The sequence below is a fragment of the Sinocyclocheilus anshuiensis genome, unplaced genomic scaffold, assembly GCF_001515605.1.
Source record: "Sinocyclocheilus anshuiensis isolate Anshui unplaced genomic scaffold, SAMN03320099.WGS_v1.1 scaffold775, whole genome shotgun sequence".
NCBI classification, from domain to species: Eukaryota; Metazoa; Chordata; class Actinopteri; order Cypriniformes; family Cyprinidae; genus Sinocyclocheilus; species Sinocyclocheilus anshuiensis.
The window spans coordinates 1,498,967-1,514,216 of record NW_015552614.1 but is presented as its reverse complement, the minus strand read 5'-3'; the positions used below and the strand labels follow the sequence as shown (position 1 = coordinate 1,514,216).

The 15,250-nt window shown below is 37.3% G+C and overlaps 2 protein-coding genes across 2 annotated transcripts in view; one reads left to right on the top strand and one right to left on the bottom strand.

Moving 5' to 3' along the window:
* The window catches only part of LOC107665981 (type I phosphatidylinositol 4,5-bisphosphate 4-phosphatase-B), a 4,650-nt gene extending 3,726 nt beyond the window's left edge, over positions 1–924 (top strand). Inside the window, exons 4-7 of the mRNA XM_016457074.1 lie at positions 61–166; positions 286–338; positions 444–534; positions 634–924. Of these exons, the coding sequence (XP_016312560.1) occupies positions 61–166; positions 286–338; positions 444–534; positions 634–777 (394 nt within the window). The 3' untranslated portion in view covers positions 778–924. The remainder of the gene's footprint in view (positions 1–60; positions 167–285; positions 339–443; positions 535–633) is intronic.
* Positions 925–5,293: 4,369 nt separating this feature from the next.
* On the bottom strand, positions 5,294–14,856 carry LOC107665933 (FERM domain-containing protein 7-like). Its single transcript, XM_016456994.1, has 12 exons — positions 14,728–14,856; positions 11,658–11,762; positions 10,482–10,524; positions 9,780–9,858; positions 9,595–9,692; positions 9,361–9,475; positions 8,502–8,649; positions 8,299–8,394; positions 7,650–7,813; positions 7,096–7,164; positions 6,462–6,537; positions 5,294–6,387 (listed from the first exon to the last, which is right to left on the bottom strand). The coding sequence occupies exons 1-12, from the start codon at positions 14,854–14,856 to the stop codon at positions 5,341–5,343; spliced, it is 2,169 nt and encodes a 722-aa protein (XP_016312480.1). The 3' UTR covers positions 5,294–5,340.
* Positions 14,857–15,250: the final 394 nt, after the last annotated feature.

Sequence of the window (15,250 nt, the reverse complement as noted above, 5' to 3'; positions counted from 1 at the left end):
GTGTGTGCGTGTGTGCGTGTGTGCGTGCGTGCGTGCGTGCGTGCGTGCGCTGGAGATTAGTAAGCGAATTATCAATTTAGGTCCAGTTCATCCTGGTGCTGGGAGTCCGAATCCTCAGCCTAGTGGTGCCAGAGTTTCCTGTGGCCACTGTGGAAACACTTTTCTGGTAAGAACTTCTCATATTCATGTACATTTACAATATTTCAGAGCTCTTTATCAATTAATTTGCCTTAATAATAGCCTTAATACTGTAGCTGTGACAGTGTCTCTCTGTTGTTGATTTAGTGGACAGAATTTACAGATCGGACATTGGCTCGCTGTCCACACTGCAGAAAAGTGTATGTTAAATACTATCAATAGACCTTCCTCTATTTAGTACCACAAAGTTACATACACTACAAGTAGAATAATAGCATGTAATTCCATTCTTTTCATCCATATAGTTCATCGATTGGCCAGAGGTACCCTAGAAAGCGGAGTTTGATATGTTTCCTGTTGTGCTTGATCTTCATCATAATGACTGCAGGATTGATTGTAAGAATAAAATAATTTTAGAGTTCATTATTTCAAAGAGCATCATCATTTCACAATACCAGGAATCCTCTTTTCTCTGTTCTGTTTCTCTCTTTGTAGGCTGGCTCCTGGTGGAAGGCACCAAATTATAAGGGCATTTATGCATCCTGGGTATTTTTCATTCTCCTGGTGCTGATCACTTTGGTCAGAGCTCTGCACTGGGCCTGCATGAAAATCAGTGAACCGCTGCACAGCTACTCGTAATAGGAGAGATGAATGAGGAGGAGGTAGAGATGAAGTGTAAGAGACAAGAATAAGGAGAAAAGATGTTAATAGTGTGATGCTCTGTCCAAAAGGGTGAAGACCTGTCAGGAAACCCATCCAAGTCATATTTCACCCCAAAATCAATGCAAAAAAAAAGTAGTAATAAAAATTATAATAATTATTATTCCTTTTTATTTTGGGGTGAAGTGTGACTTGGACACTTTTCACCCATATATATATATATATATATATATATTCTCTAACTATGTAGTCCGTAGTAAAAGGAGCATTTCTCTCTAAGCTATTAAAGGCACGTCCACGTGGAGATGGGCGAGTCAGTGTCGGCATTCGGTAACTTCATCTTTGCAGTCGACACTGACTGAGAAAGCACTAGTTTATTAATAAATAATTAAAATGTCTTCTTTTCCCCGGGCACATTACAGTGCACAGTCTGATCACTTTGGTCAGAGCTCTGCACTGGGCCTGCATGAAAATCAGTGAACCGCTGCACAGCTACTCGTAATAGGAGAGATGAATGAGGAGGAGGTAGAGATGAAGTGTAAGAGACAAGAATAAGGAGAAAAGATGTTAATAGTGTGATGCTCTGTCCAAAAGGGTGAAGACCTGTCAGGAAACCCATCCAAGTCATATTTCACCCCAAAATCAATGCAAAAAAAAAGTAGTAATAAAAATTATAATAATTATTATTCCTTTTTATTTTGGGGTGAAGTGTGACTTGGACACTTTTCACCCATATATATATATATATATATATTCTTCTCTAAACTCATTTCAAACTCAATTTGTCTGCATTCCTAATGGGTATCTGCTTCCTAAACACTGCACAAATAGAAAAGGCATAGACAAATAAATATTTCAGCATTGTCAGTCGTTGCACAATCAGTAACTGCTGAAACAGGCCATTTTTGCCCTACGAATTGACTCTGACATCACTCTGGTGTCACACAAATATGTTGAAGCATTAGTTAGAACGAGACTGTGGCTGAATTGCTGACAGAAAGTGTAAGTGCCTCACTTGACAGTGTGCTCTGTTGTTATAACTTATAAAACTTTTTTTTTTTTTCATATATGAAGGAACTGCAACTTTTAGCTATGTTGAAAATTGTACCCTGACCTGGCACCTCAAATTTAAGGTATGAGCAAAAAAAAAAAAGTAAATGAAAACTCCACACTGACGCATTTGGAAGGGTTCAAAGACAATGGAAAAGCAAAAGCTGATCTTTTTTTAGACCGTGCATTTTAGTGCACTTTAACGTCACATATTATTGGAACGTGTAATAGACTGACTCATCAATTAATTGATTGTTCTGTCAGTGTAATTTATTGCTTTTCCGTAGATATTATTCACTGGATGTTTTTTTTTTAAATAATGTTTGTGTCCCAGGGTTTGACCAAACCTTTGTCTTCCTTTTCTTCCTCCTGTAGCATTCAGCTTGTCTTACTGTATATCTGCACCCTCAAATACAGCTTAGGCACCAAATTATTCGTTGCTTACTAACTAAAAATGTTCAAACATCTGACACAATGCAATATTACAGGTATTTTTGAGATTTCTAACAATCCTTATATTACTTTTGTTGATGCTTTTTTTTTTTAATCAGGCATCACTGCTCATTATTTGTGCCTGTCTGTGGTTGTATAGCTGCATTAAAATATTCTTCCTTGCTATAAAGACCTTCAACATTACCGAGTAGAGTAGTACAGGCAGAGATTACAATTTTGACGACTAAAAAATGCTAGTGAATGTAAATACTCATCAAATAGAATCGCTGTGATTAACTTCATATTTATACTTTCAGAAAAAAAGGTGCAAAAATGGTACATTTACAACATGTACAGCAGCTTGTCACTGGGACAACATTATACCTTATCTAGCTGAAAAAAATACACATTAGTACCTTAGAGTAGTAATATGTACCCTTAATGTAATACTAGAACCTTTAATAGGGGTAAGGGGTAAATAAGGTACAGAGTTGTCCATTTAAGGGTACTGCCCAGGTGACAAGCTGTTGTACTATTTAAAGGTACAATTTTTTCACATTTATTCAGAAAGTGTAATCAGATGTAAATATACCGGCTGACCAATCTCATAGGCTTGTTTCCAGCTGAAATTAACTCCTTGCACAGCACTCTTCATGAAGATACAGATATACAGTATAGTAATAGATATACTAGTACCTGTACCTATTCTGTGAAATGCAGACATGACCAGTAAGTTTTTATTTTTTGCAGAGTTTATGATTTGTTTACATGAGTGTGCATTTACTCTTTAATTTTTGTTGAAAATGTTATATAAATATCTATATATATTGTTGCACTACATTTGAGTGATTTTGCTAACAGATTCTACTCTTGTCATTGTTGATTTTGTTGTTGATCATTTTTGTATGTTCCTTTGTGACTAAATTGTTTTAAAAAATCTCTAAATATTTGTGTGACTGCTTGCACAATTATAATAACAGACAAGTGTAATGAAATACTGTAATGAGGTGAAACTCATCTGTTTGGTAAGTTTCCAAATTATACCCGATTCAGTGAGTCAAATGTTAACATTTGAAGGAATAGTTCACACAAAAAAATGAAAATAGTCATAATTTACTCACCCTGAGGTTGTACTGTAATGAGGTGAAACTCATCTGTTTGGTAAGTTTCCAAATTATTAACCGATTCAGTGAGTCAAATGTTAACATTTGAAGGAATAGTTCACCCAAAAAAAATGAAAATTGTCATCATTTACTCACCCTGAGGTTGTTCCAAACCTGTATGAAAATCTGCTGATGACAGAATTTTCATTTTTGGGTAACTATCCCTTTAATGAGACAAACACGGATGCTCTTTTTGGCTAAATTGATGTATGCGACTTGCAGTGCATTCAAGGTAGGTAGGTCTATACATTTTATCAGTTCATGTGCTTCTGTTTGAGCTACAAGAATGATGCTAAAAAAAAATAATAATACCATTATGAAACCGTGATGAGATTTTTGGCATTAAAAGTGTGCAAGTGATTATCTTAGTAGCCAGTTAGAAGTTGAGTGCTAAGTGCTTTAATAAGTGCAAACATTCAACTGAACCTCGTAGTGCTAAATGAGCATGACCTTGTAATAAATTACATACCTCATTTATTGACAAATTTTCACATCCTTGCAAAAATGTTTTGAAATGCGTATCACTACGGTAGCACACATAGCACACAGAAATAATTTCTAATGTTTTCCAGCCACACAAACGTCTGAAAATCTGTTTCAATTTTCAGCTAACAGAGTAATTATTAGTTACATTATTATATGGACTTTGCTTAACTTTTCCTGAAAATGTAGATTTACTTTAAATCACCACAGAATGATTATTCACTCAGTACATATTATGGAATAATAACTAATTAAAAGAATGACACTTTAGTCGCTGTTTACACCCCCCCATGTTTTCAAAATCCTTGGAACACAGTTTTGAAGGATATCCTATCCACTCTATTCATGTCTGATTTATATGTTTAGTCTTTTCACTCAGATCTTTTCACTTGATCCATTTCACAAAGCTGTCCTGAATGATGCATTCTTCCTTTTCTTTTTTCTGTTCCATAGAAGAAAGAAAGTCATATAGGTTTGGAATGACATTGGGGTGAGTAAATGATAACAGAATTTTCATTTCAGGGTAACCTATCCCTTTAAAAAAAATTCAAAGCAGCTTACAAGAAAATATATCTTTAGATCAGAGTTGCAAATAGACATGAAATATTTATCTTTTTTAAATTATTATTATTTACAGTAATATTACCTCATGTCACCAGATTAATTATGTGCCCTCTCTGTTTTTGTTACTACCCCACACTCTCAGAAAAGAAAAAGAAAAAATAGTACAAAAGCTGTCATTGGGGCAGTGCCCTTTCAAAAGGTACTAATATGTATCATTTGGTAAGAGATGTCCAATCCTGCTCCTGCATGGCCACCTTCCTGCAAAGTTTAGCTCCAACTCAGCTGCCTGAAAGTTTCTAGTGATCCAAAAGATCTTGATTAGCTGGTTCAGGTGTGTTTAATTGGGGCTAGAACATAACTTTGCTGGAATGTGGCCCTCCACACCACAAAATAAAGGTTCATTATTAGCATCTGTGGTTCTATGAAGAACCTTTCATATCCATGGAAGCTTTCCATTCTACAAAAGGTTCTTTAGTGGAAAAACGTTCTTTAGATTATTCAAATGTTCTTCATACTTAGACAAAAATGGTTCTAAGAATGGTTCACTGAAAGCACCTTTGGTGAACCAAAAATATTTTTTTCTGTGGCATCACTGCACCCACCCCCCTTCTGGAACCTTTATTTTTAAGAGTGCAGGATTGGACACCCCTCAGTTAGGTAAAATGTACCTTTAAGGTACTTATATGAATAAGCTAAGTAAGGTACAAAGGTGTACCTTTGGAAAGGGTACCACCCCAGTGTCAGTATTTGTACCATTACTTATGAGAGTGCATTGTCTGCAGGCCCTATCGGTTTTAATTATTTGTTGAGCTCCATCAATCACGGCCAAGGTTCAAGATTCTACACATAGCTACAACTTCATCACCTTAACAGTGGTGAGAGTTGTATTTTTCTCATCATTTGGGCAGTCCAAGTCCTCCTCCTCTCCATCCTCTTCATCAAGTTGGAGGCTTCCAGAAGAAAAGCGCATCCGTGCCAGCGGACCAGAACGTACCACTTTACCCAGTGCAGGAAAATAGGGGTAAAACGTGTCTAAATCCGAATCACTATAACTACCTCTGCCGAGTACACATAAAGAAGTGGGTCTTTCTGGGAGAGGGGCAGGACTTAGAGGAAGGTAGGTGGGCCTGGTAGGACTCTGATGTCGAGAAAGGTGTGGATAATATCCCAGTGGGCGGTACTCGGATGCGTAGGCAGCGGCATTTGAGGCAAGTGTCGGTCGCTGAAATTTGAAGTCTGGTTGGCTTGAAGCTCGAAGTGGCAAACCGGTCTGAAAGGTGGAGTCGTCACTGTAATGGCCCGCTTCCACTCCACTCAAGTCCAGTTTCCTATTCAACCCAGCCCTTAGTCCTAGTCCTCCTCTGGGGAACATTCTCGATTCTCCCTGGCCAGTGGAACGGAGCCTTTCCTGCTGCTTCTGTAGTTGTGGTGACAAGCAAGAGGACGGCAAGGACGAGTGAGCAGTTTGTCTGGGCAGGTATTGCAGAGGCACATGGTTGTGATGGGTTTGAGGGAGGCGGTCTAGGGATGAGGACGTATGGTCTTGCAGTAGGTACGGGTGAGTGGCGAGTGGGAAAGTTGGCAGCACTGGGTGGAACTGGAGGTGGGGTGTGTTAGGATAGAGAAGCACGAGATGTTGGGCGCTAGGAGATAATCGTCTCTTTGCCTTTTGTCTCTGAGCTCCCATACCACGATGTTCCGCTCCTGATGTGGAAAGGGAACGAAGCTTGGGCGAGGCAGAGTTGCTTGAGAAGGCAGGATTTCTTGACAAGGGCCTGGATCGTTCCAGCTCATTAGCGAACATGACTTCCACAGCAGAAAGGCTGCGCTTTGCTACGCCTGTCTGTTTGCTGTGTTGCCCGGCAACGGTTGGGTCGGGACGTAGATGCTCATACAGCTATGGGAGAAATAAACAAATTTGAGAAACATGATCCAAAAACACATCCCAAATGTAAGTAACTAGTACAATACCTGCTTCGAGACATCAGTCAGTATGTCAGGAGTGGATCTGCACTGTCGTGTGTCATATTCAGACTTGCAGTAACTTCTGAAAAAAGTGCAAAACAGGCTGTAGATGCAGTGAAAAGCGAACCACTACAGCACTGTCCAATTCCCTAAAGACTATATTCTTGTAACTTAAAAGTGAAAATGTTAAAACACATTGCAGTTTAATGTTCAAAGTCAACTTTACACCATTTGTAGGTTGTCTTTCTCAAAAGATGTCAAATCTGTGGTGTATTTGGCATTGGTCTGTTGGTTACCGTCCCAAATGGTGCACTCGATGTGTACTTGGGGTCTTAAGGACTCTAAATGGTCATCACTTGTCCGTTCATGAAATTGTAGGGTGTCCCATTTGAAGTTTTCAGATGGTGTGTTCATGAGGACCTTTGTTTGAGTGGCTCAACACAATAATGTTGACTCAACCATTGGTGTTAGTTCAGGATTGCCGAATTGTCTAATCCAACAGAATACAGCTAGAGTGTTTGGGAAACAATTATATAATTTTTGCTATTCCGATTATTCCCACTAGTGGCCCAGAAATTACAAGTACAATTTATGCACAACTGTATTCCCCCAACATACAACACTCAGCATAATATCTTACCTTTCAAAGGGCAAATGTTTCTTGTTTCCAGAGCCCACACACTCAAGAAGTTGCTTCTGTGTCCTGCCACTACAATACCACAATCATAAGAATAAAATGAGACAATTGTTACTGACATAAATATTAAATATTGAACAGTAGAGTGTATTGCTGTAAAAACAAGCTGTCATTCTATTGTGACAATCCATTTTCCTGCTGCTAAAACTAAATATTCATTTTTTATATAAAATCCAGCTGTGTATGATGCATCATATCCTGAACATGATCAATGATTGTCAATACATGAATTAAACACTCAAAATGCGGACAGTTTCTGACATGGTTTCTACACATCATTTTTATTATACTGCTGTTTCAATTTCACACTTATAAACCAATGTCTAAAGTCTCTAGATGTGTTTAGCAAAGAAGATTATAACTACTCTGTTTAATATCTTCATTACAATCTCTTAGAGGGTTTATGGAAGATGATTAGGATGGATCATAGCATAAAGTATTAGACAACTGGGGCTTCTCATTGCATTCCATAAATCTAAAGTCTCTCTGTCACATACCTGTATCTGAAACTAGATCCTTTGCTAGACAGAATGAACTTCTGATGTGACTTGGGCTCTTCGGCAAGTCTGAAGAAAGCATGATACTCCACACACATTTTCCAGAATGCCTTACACACATCTCTGCCGGCCATGGAAAACTCAACAGTGTCTCTCCTTGAAGACTAACACAATAAGAGTTGAGTGAATGACATATGAGGATTTTACTAAACATTCCATGCACTATTAATTTAGTTGTTAAAGCATTTTCAGCCTCAAATTAAATGCTTTCAGCCTGAAGATAGCTTAGAAATATATTCCAATATTAATGGCAATTTTACCACTTCATTGTTGTTGATTATTTAGGAAAATATTGTGCATCTGCCTTCTTGCATTTTACGTTGTTTCTCTTTTTTTAATTGTCTATCATACTGTTGTCTCTCATGATAAATTGCTTGTGCTGCTCCTCATTTGTAAATCTGTCAGCTTTGTATAAATTGTCTGCTAAATGACTAAATGTAAATCTAGAAGTTAGCACAAACATTGCAGATATATAATATATAAAGATTAAGATTATTTTAAGTGTTGCTGAGGAACTATTTTATACTTTTCCCCACAGATTCTGATGTAAAAAACAGCTGTTGCTATGGAGGGATTGTTTGTGTCTCACCCCAGTCTCAGTGTGGAGTTTGATCAGGAAATGTTTCCTCTTGAAGCTCAGCTTTCGGTTCTTGGCCCAGCTGAAGGTATTGATCTTTGTGTTTCCCTGATAATGGTATATTTCTTAGCTGCATTTAAGGTTGTTGTGTATATTTGTTTTTGTGTGCTTCCAATTATAAGGCTAAAGCGTAAGCATATATTTTTGTACAGCACCTGAAAAACTAGCACTCCCATATGTGTGACAGCGAGGTTGATCCTCATGGCTTCTCCATCATGGGCAGGGTGAGGGCGGATCCCGTACATGTCCATTTTCCGGGCAACCTCCAGCAAATGCACATCTGATTCAGCAGGAGTGTGACCTCTGACCCCAAAAACCATATTATTAGTTTAGTTTAGTTTAACTTTATTGTCTGTCCAGATTGCCTGAACAGAAATTCATCTTTAGATGTTCAAGTACTCATTTGGGTTTTGATTTGGTGACTAAGTCTATCATAGCATATCATGTACATTCAGTGCTGGGTAGTATCTAAATGATATGCAGTCTGGATTATGTAATCAGATTCCAAAAATCGTTTATCACTTACATATGTTTGAAAAGTCCTCCAGTTTTATGGAATTGCACACACAGACCAGCCACTAGTCAGGTGACTATAATTACATGGAAACACAGTTTTTGACCACTGGATTTATTTTAATTTTAGATTTTTATGATTTAATTAACTATTAGCCTTTCATTAACTTATGAACTCCCTGCAGTTCCTTCACAAAACCCAGTTTTGTAAACCACAATGTAATGTTTAATGCACTGCATGTTGTATTTTTATATCAATATGGTACACAATTATCCGATTTAAATCAATGTGATAAAGTCAAAGGTTAGGTCAAAAGTAAGCAGAAATAATAATTTAAAAAAAAAATTCTCTGATTATATTACCTAACATTATAATTTGTAATCAGTAATGGATTACAATTTGTAAGTAATCTACCAAGGACTGTGTACATTATAGGACCTGCATGTTAATGGAAATATTATTATTCTGGTATGCTTATATGGTGTGTAGCTGTATGTTACCTGTGCTTCTTGTGAAAGCGAATGATTTTGTGGTCCAAGTACTCTTGGTTTGGCACATATTGCTTATTTTCAAGATGATGAGCGTCCAACTCCTCGTCATAGTCCCCAATTTCTGCTACAAATGGGGACAGAGAGAGAAAAATATAATGTGCATGTGATAATCAAACAAGATAAATCAATCAAGATTTGAAAGCTCTGAATTTTGCTGGCATGTAAACTTTCAATGAGACCTACCTTGCAGTATATGAGAGACCAGCAGGGCGGCGCTGTTATCGTTACAGGTAAGGCTGCCATTTGACAGATCCTGTTTGAGCTGAAGGGCAAACAGATACCTGTATAAAAGAGGCAGCTGTCAGACTGAACGCATATCACCTATCACCATCTGTTTATCTGCCTTTAATCATGTGCGTGTGCTTTACCTGGTTAAGCCTCTCTGCAGTTGTCCTGGGTCAGGAGGGAAAAACTTCACTATAAAATGGAACGCCACATCACTGATATCTATGGGTGGGAAGCACACAATCTAATTTCACCCATAAAACTGGCATTAAGCCAACTTTATTAATAAGCTTAATATTCACTAAAGGAAAAGGATAGTGAAAAGTGATGGTCTAATGGTTCAGCATCTGTGATGGTAAATAAAAGGTTCAATTCAGGAAAGAACGGAATCAATAACGGCCAAATACTGACTTCTGAGATTACTTATTAGGGTCTACAGTAAGCATCTAGGGTAGGGAAAAGTGGGGTAAAATGTGTCAGCTGCATTTTTAGCTGTTCATGTCGTTTTCTACATGGCCAGCATAATGAGTGTTATGTCAAAGTGTTTCGGGGTGAGTTTGATCACTAAATTGTTGAATCACTTTTTATGGAAACCCTATTTTATGGCTCACTGTCGTAGATGCTCTATTCTAATTTATAATGATAGCAGATACCCTAAAATATATTGAGTATATTAAATTAACATCTTAATCCTTTCTCCTTGCCAATAGTAAAACTTAAAAACTGGTACGTCATTCCCCATTCACCACCACTGTAAGTTAGCATGAACAATTAATAATAAGAAAATTAACCAAGTGGACCATGTCACAACAAAACAAAAACACAAATGACAAAAGAAAACTCACTTTTGATTTGCTTAGCCACTGGTTTCAGGAGTTCAAGCCAGACCTGTTGAAGAAACGTTAGCAAATACAAAGTTCTGTCATGAAACTCTAGATGGCACAGGCCGATAGGTTCTAACTCAATCTGATATAACCACATCATTATTCACATGGCACAGCTGATTGGTTTCTTTTTGCATCAGCAGCCAATGAGCTTGCTGCTCAACATTCAAATACTTGGCTAGTGCTTGCTGTAGCAGTGTGCTTTAGAAACCCTCCAACTTCCCTAGCTCCACCTGTATAGATCTGATACGGGTAATTTAATGTATGTTATACAGTATATGGGGGTTATTTCATTTATGTTATATGTACAGCAGCAGTATTTTCAACATGCTCACAGCAGCATGCCTGTGGATGTATTGGCAGTAGCAAGTCTCGGTACTTGCTCTGACGCACCAACATAGCAGCAGATGTATTCCGCCAATACCAAATACATTAACATTGCCATGAATATTACCATGCTAAACTTTCAGCGAGTTGTCTTAACAGAACTATCTATTTTCAGGGACAGTTCATCCAAAAATGAAAATTCTGTCATTTATTGTTCAACTGTTCAAAACCATACTTTCTTCAGAACAAATCTGAAGTCATTATTCACTGAAAATTTTGCCATGCAATTAACTGAAGCTATTAACTCAATAACAGCTGCGACAAGATCAGCGCAACATGATCAATGAGTTGATCAAATCAGTCCGAATTGTGAACAAATCATTCAGATCAGTTTCTTGAACTGGATGAACCCACTAAAAAATCTCACTCAAAAGACCATCACTACATCTCCTGAAGTCATTGCAAAGAGTTTGGTGGATGTCAACATTTTCAGTGAGCAATGACTATAATTTCGATTTATGGACCACTTTATGACATCGCTATTGTGCTTTTGCATCCTTTTTGAAGACTGAAAGTTCTAGACTCCATTCATTATAATTGCATGTAAAAGAGCAACCAACTATGTTACAGAAAATGTATTTTGTGTTCCACAGAAGGAAGAAATTCAATATTGGAGCAACATGAAGGTGTGTAAATGATGACCAAATGTTAATTTTTCAAGGGTGAAATATTCCTTGAAGGTCTATACTCTGCTGATTAAGATCAAATTCTGTTATTGACGTTATTGACAGGTCAAAGGTTTTGACTCACATAGCTGCCAGTATGGTGACGGAACTCCAGGCCAAAGTACTCTTTCTCCAGCAGCTTTAGATGACCACACACCTTATTGAAGAAATCCGAACCCAGAATCTTTCTCTGTGGGAAGATGAAGAAGAATAAATAACAGAACAGAGAATAAAAAACTTTATACATCTTACATGACATTTCAAAATTAATACTGGTCTCAGTGCTGCTTGCATCAGTATTACTTTTGAGTGATGTGATTGCAGTGTCACTGTGAAATTACTCAGATTTTCTTCTTTCTTCCATCTCTATTACTTGATGCGGGTGGTAATGAGATGTTGATGCGTTTGAGCAGAATGTGACTCTTAGAGCAACTTTCTCTGGTAATTGAATCTGCAGCAACTGAACTCCTCAAACAGAATTATGGGAAAGTCAGATGCTCACTGATTCAGCCTCAAAATACAGGGTTGCTATCTGATGAATGTGTTTGTGGGCACATATGTGTGTGAGGATGTGTTCCTGAAGCCTGTATTTACTGTGACAGCGGGGCATAGAACCTCCCCATTATCCTGTCAAAGACAAGGAACATGAGAAGAAGATAGAGGGATAAAGTCTGGAACAAGCATAGAGAGGTTGAAACATAGAGCACAGTACAAAGACAGTACAGTACATAAAAAATTTTATGTCAGAACATACAGACTTTGTAAATACTTGTGAAGACATAATGGATGCTTTCTTGCACTGTTTATTCAGAACAAATGGGATTTTTATCATCATTGATCATGCACTTTAATTCAGTGCTAACCTTTTTTGTGTATCCAGGAAACACAATCTATATCAAAACACTGAACACTTTACAGAAAATGTGAGAGGTGCTTGTCTGTGCAAAATCTGATGCCATGATGCCAGGTAGAAGTGTCATCTTAATATTATTTATATACTATTATAGTATTTATTAATATGTTGAATTTGCGTTTATTCTTATATTTTCAATTTTCCATTTTAGTTTAATTTTATTTTACAATTTGCTTATTTTGTTATGTGCTTTTGGCATTTTTATTAGTTTTGGGTTTTTTAAAAATACAGTATGCCTTAGTTTATTATTATTAGTAATAGTATTAGAGTAGTAGTAGTAGTAGTAGTAGTAATAATTGTAATACTTCAGCTTACTGTATTTTATTGCAGTTAAAAGAGTTGCCAAAGAAACATTTCTAATTTTCGTTTGAGTTTTAAGTTTAAGTCTATGTTTTGACTTCTAACATTTTTTTTTATTGTATTTCAGATTTATTTAAATTAACAAAAAAAATAAGGGCTTTCTAGGGTATCAAAACCAATGAAAACAGCCTAGAATTTTCCTTTTAATGTAAATTCATTTGATTTTTCACCTGTTTTTAAGTTAATCCCTGCTGAAACAGCTAAAACCATCCTGTGCGGGTTGGCTGGTCTTAGTTGGTTTAGTTATAAACCAAAGCTGGTTTAAGCTGGTCAAACTATTCAGTTGGTTTTAGCTGGTTGGTCAGCTGGTCACCCAGCCTAGTTAAGACCAACCTGACCAGCTAAAGAAGCTAAAGACATATCCTGACCTGGCTGGAAGACCATGTAAAACCATCTAACAATCTTAGGCTGGTTTCAGCTGGTCTTTTCAGCATGGATTGGGATTTCTTAGGTTTAGACAAACAATAACAGCTTTCCTCAACAAACCACACAATCTGAGGTGTCGTTAATTTCAATATTTAATACGTAAGCGTAGGGAATTCGAGAAAAACCGAACCCTCAGTTTTAAAAATAACAATAGCAAGCACCACTAAATATGCTGAAATTACATTTTCTTGACCAAGTATCGATTGAAACAACAGATTATCTCTCTACAACCTGCCATCTTTCTCTGCAATTTTTTTTGTATTTTTCACTGCCTCTGTACTAATTGCCTGTTTTGCCTGAGGATAGGGGAATGCTGGCATGCTCTCTGGACAAGCTTCTGTTCAGTGCTGGCCACAATATTTACCCCTATTCAGACACGCACATGCCTCACGGCCACTAACTAACTCACTCTCTGTCTTTTTTTTTTGTCTATCCCCCCCACACACACTTTATATCTCACCTGCTTTTTCTGACTGGTAGGACAAGATTGAGCTGTGTAAAAGCAGTGAAAACCCCCAAGCATGTACACACACATACACACACAGCATCCCCCATGAAGCAGAAGCAGCAAGAGGATAATGGGACATGAAATGATGCTCCTTTACAAGCAAAACACAGCTGGACCAAATGTGAGAGAATCCACACTACACACTACACACAAAACACATGACATAAAACACACACACACACACATGTATCTACATTTTACAATTATTTACTTTAAATCAAAGTGTATAGAAACTTATAAATGTAAATAATTGTAAAGTGTAGATAAATAAGTGATTAAACGTCATAATTGTGTATCGCCCTTGTTACCAGCTACACCATACAGTACATTAAAGAAACTCTTGTACTTCAGTGATTACAAAATGTAATTATAGTGTAGACTTGTTGTCACACTTTTTACTTCACTGAATATTTCACAGGGTAGGGTTATTTTTGAAAGTCAATGTTTGTATAGGCACATAGCTTGAAGTCTCAGCTACAAAAAAGCTACATTTCCACAAAGAAAAAAAAGAAGAAGAATAACTGAACACATTCTGTCCTTTTTCAGGTAGTATGCCTTAATAGAGACACACTATATGCAGTAAAATTTAAACTATAAAAAATAAAAAAACATTACAGACACAAGTGAAAAAGGAAACATACAAATATATCAAACCATTATTTGGGCAACAAGTAAATATGTATGTAACAACTTGCCCCAATCTGCCATTTATGTAAACTACAGTTTATCTTTCATTTAAAATCTACCTTCATTATACATTATTCACTTGTTTAAACAACAGACAGGCCTAAGCTATAGCACAAATAATATGTTATTAGTTAGTTTGAAGACAAAATTCTAATTTAGGACAGCAAACAAAACCACTGCTATAGAAACAAGCTTCTGGATCTTACCCATAGCCCCCTTGTGACAACTTGCCCCGGTCTGTATATATATATATGATCTCACCTCCACCTCGAAAACTCTCTCGCTGTCGTCTAAAAAGATGACGCGTAATCGCAGTTTCTCATTCTTGTTCTTCTTCTGCACAACTGTCCTATTGACAGGTGTCTTCTGCAGTTCGAACTTATCCCCCATCTTCTGTGCATCTGTTTAGGGCTTAAGCACCACACTTTTCTTTTAAATAAAGGACAGAGGGCCCATAATGTGTGATATTATCCGTTTGATGCTGTAGTGAGGGAGTTGCGCACGGCGGTCTCGTGACGAGTGTTCAAGCATCCCGTTCTTAAACTGAGCAGCATCAGCAGCACTACTGTATCCGATCTCAACCCAGAGCATCACACGCTTCACAATCAACACAAATCTGTAACTCTACAACGCGCAGATGTTGTTAACAAAATTATAAGCGTAAAATATTTAGTTTAGTCGATTTATTCATCGTTGAATAGTCATAGAAAAGCCAATGGAAAAAATACACCACACCACACCACACCACACCGCAGCCAAACACACACACACACACACACACACA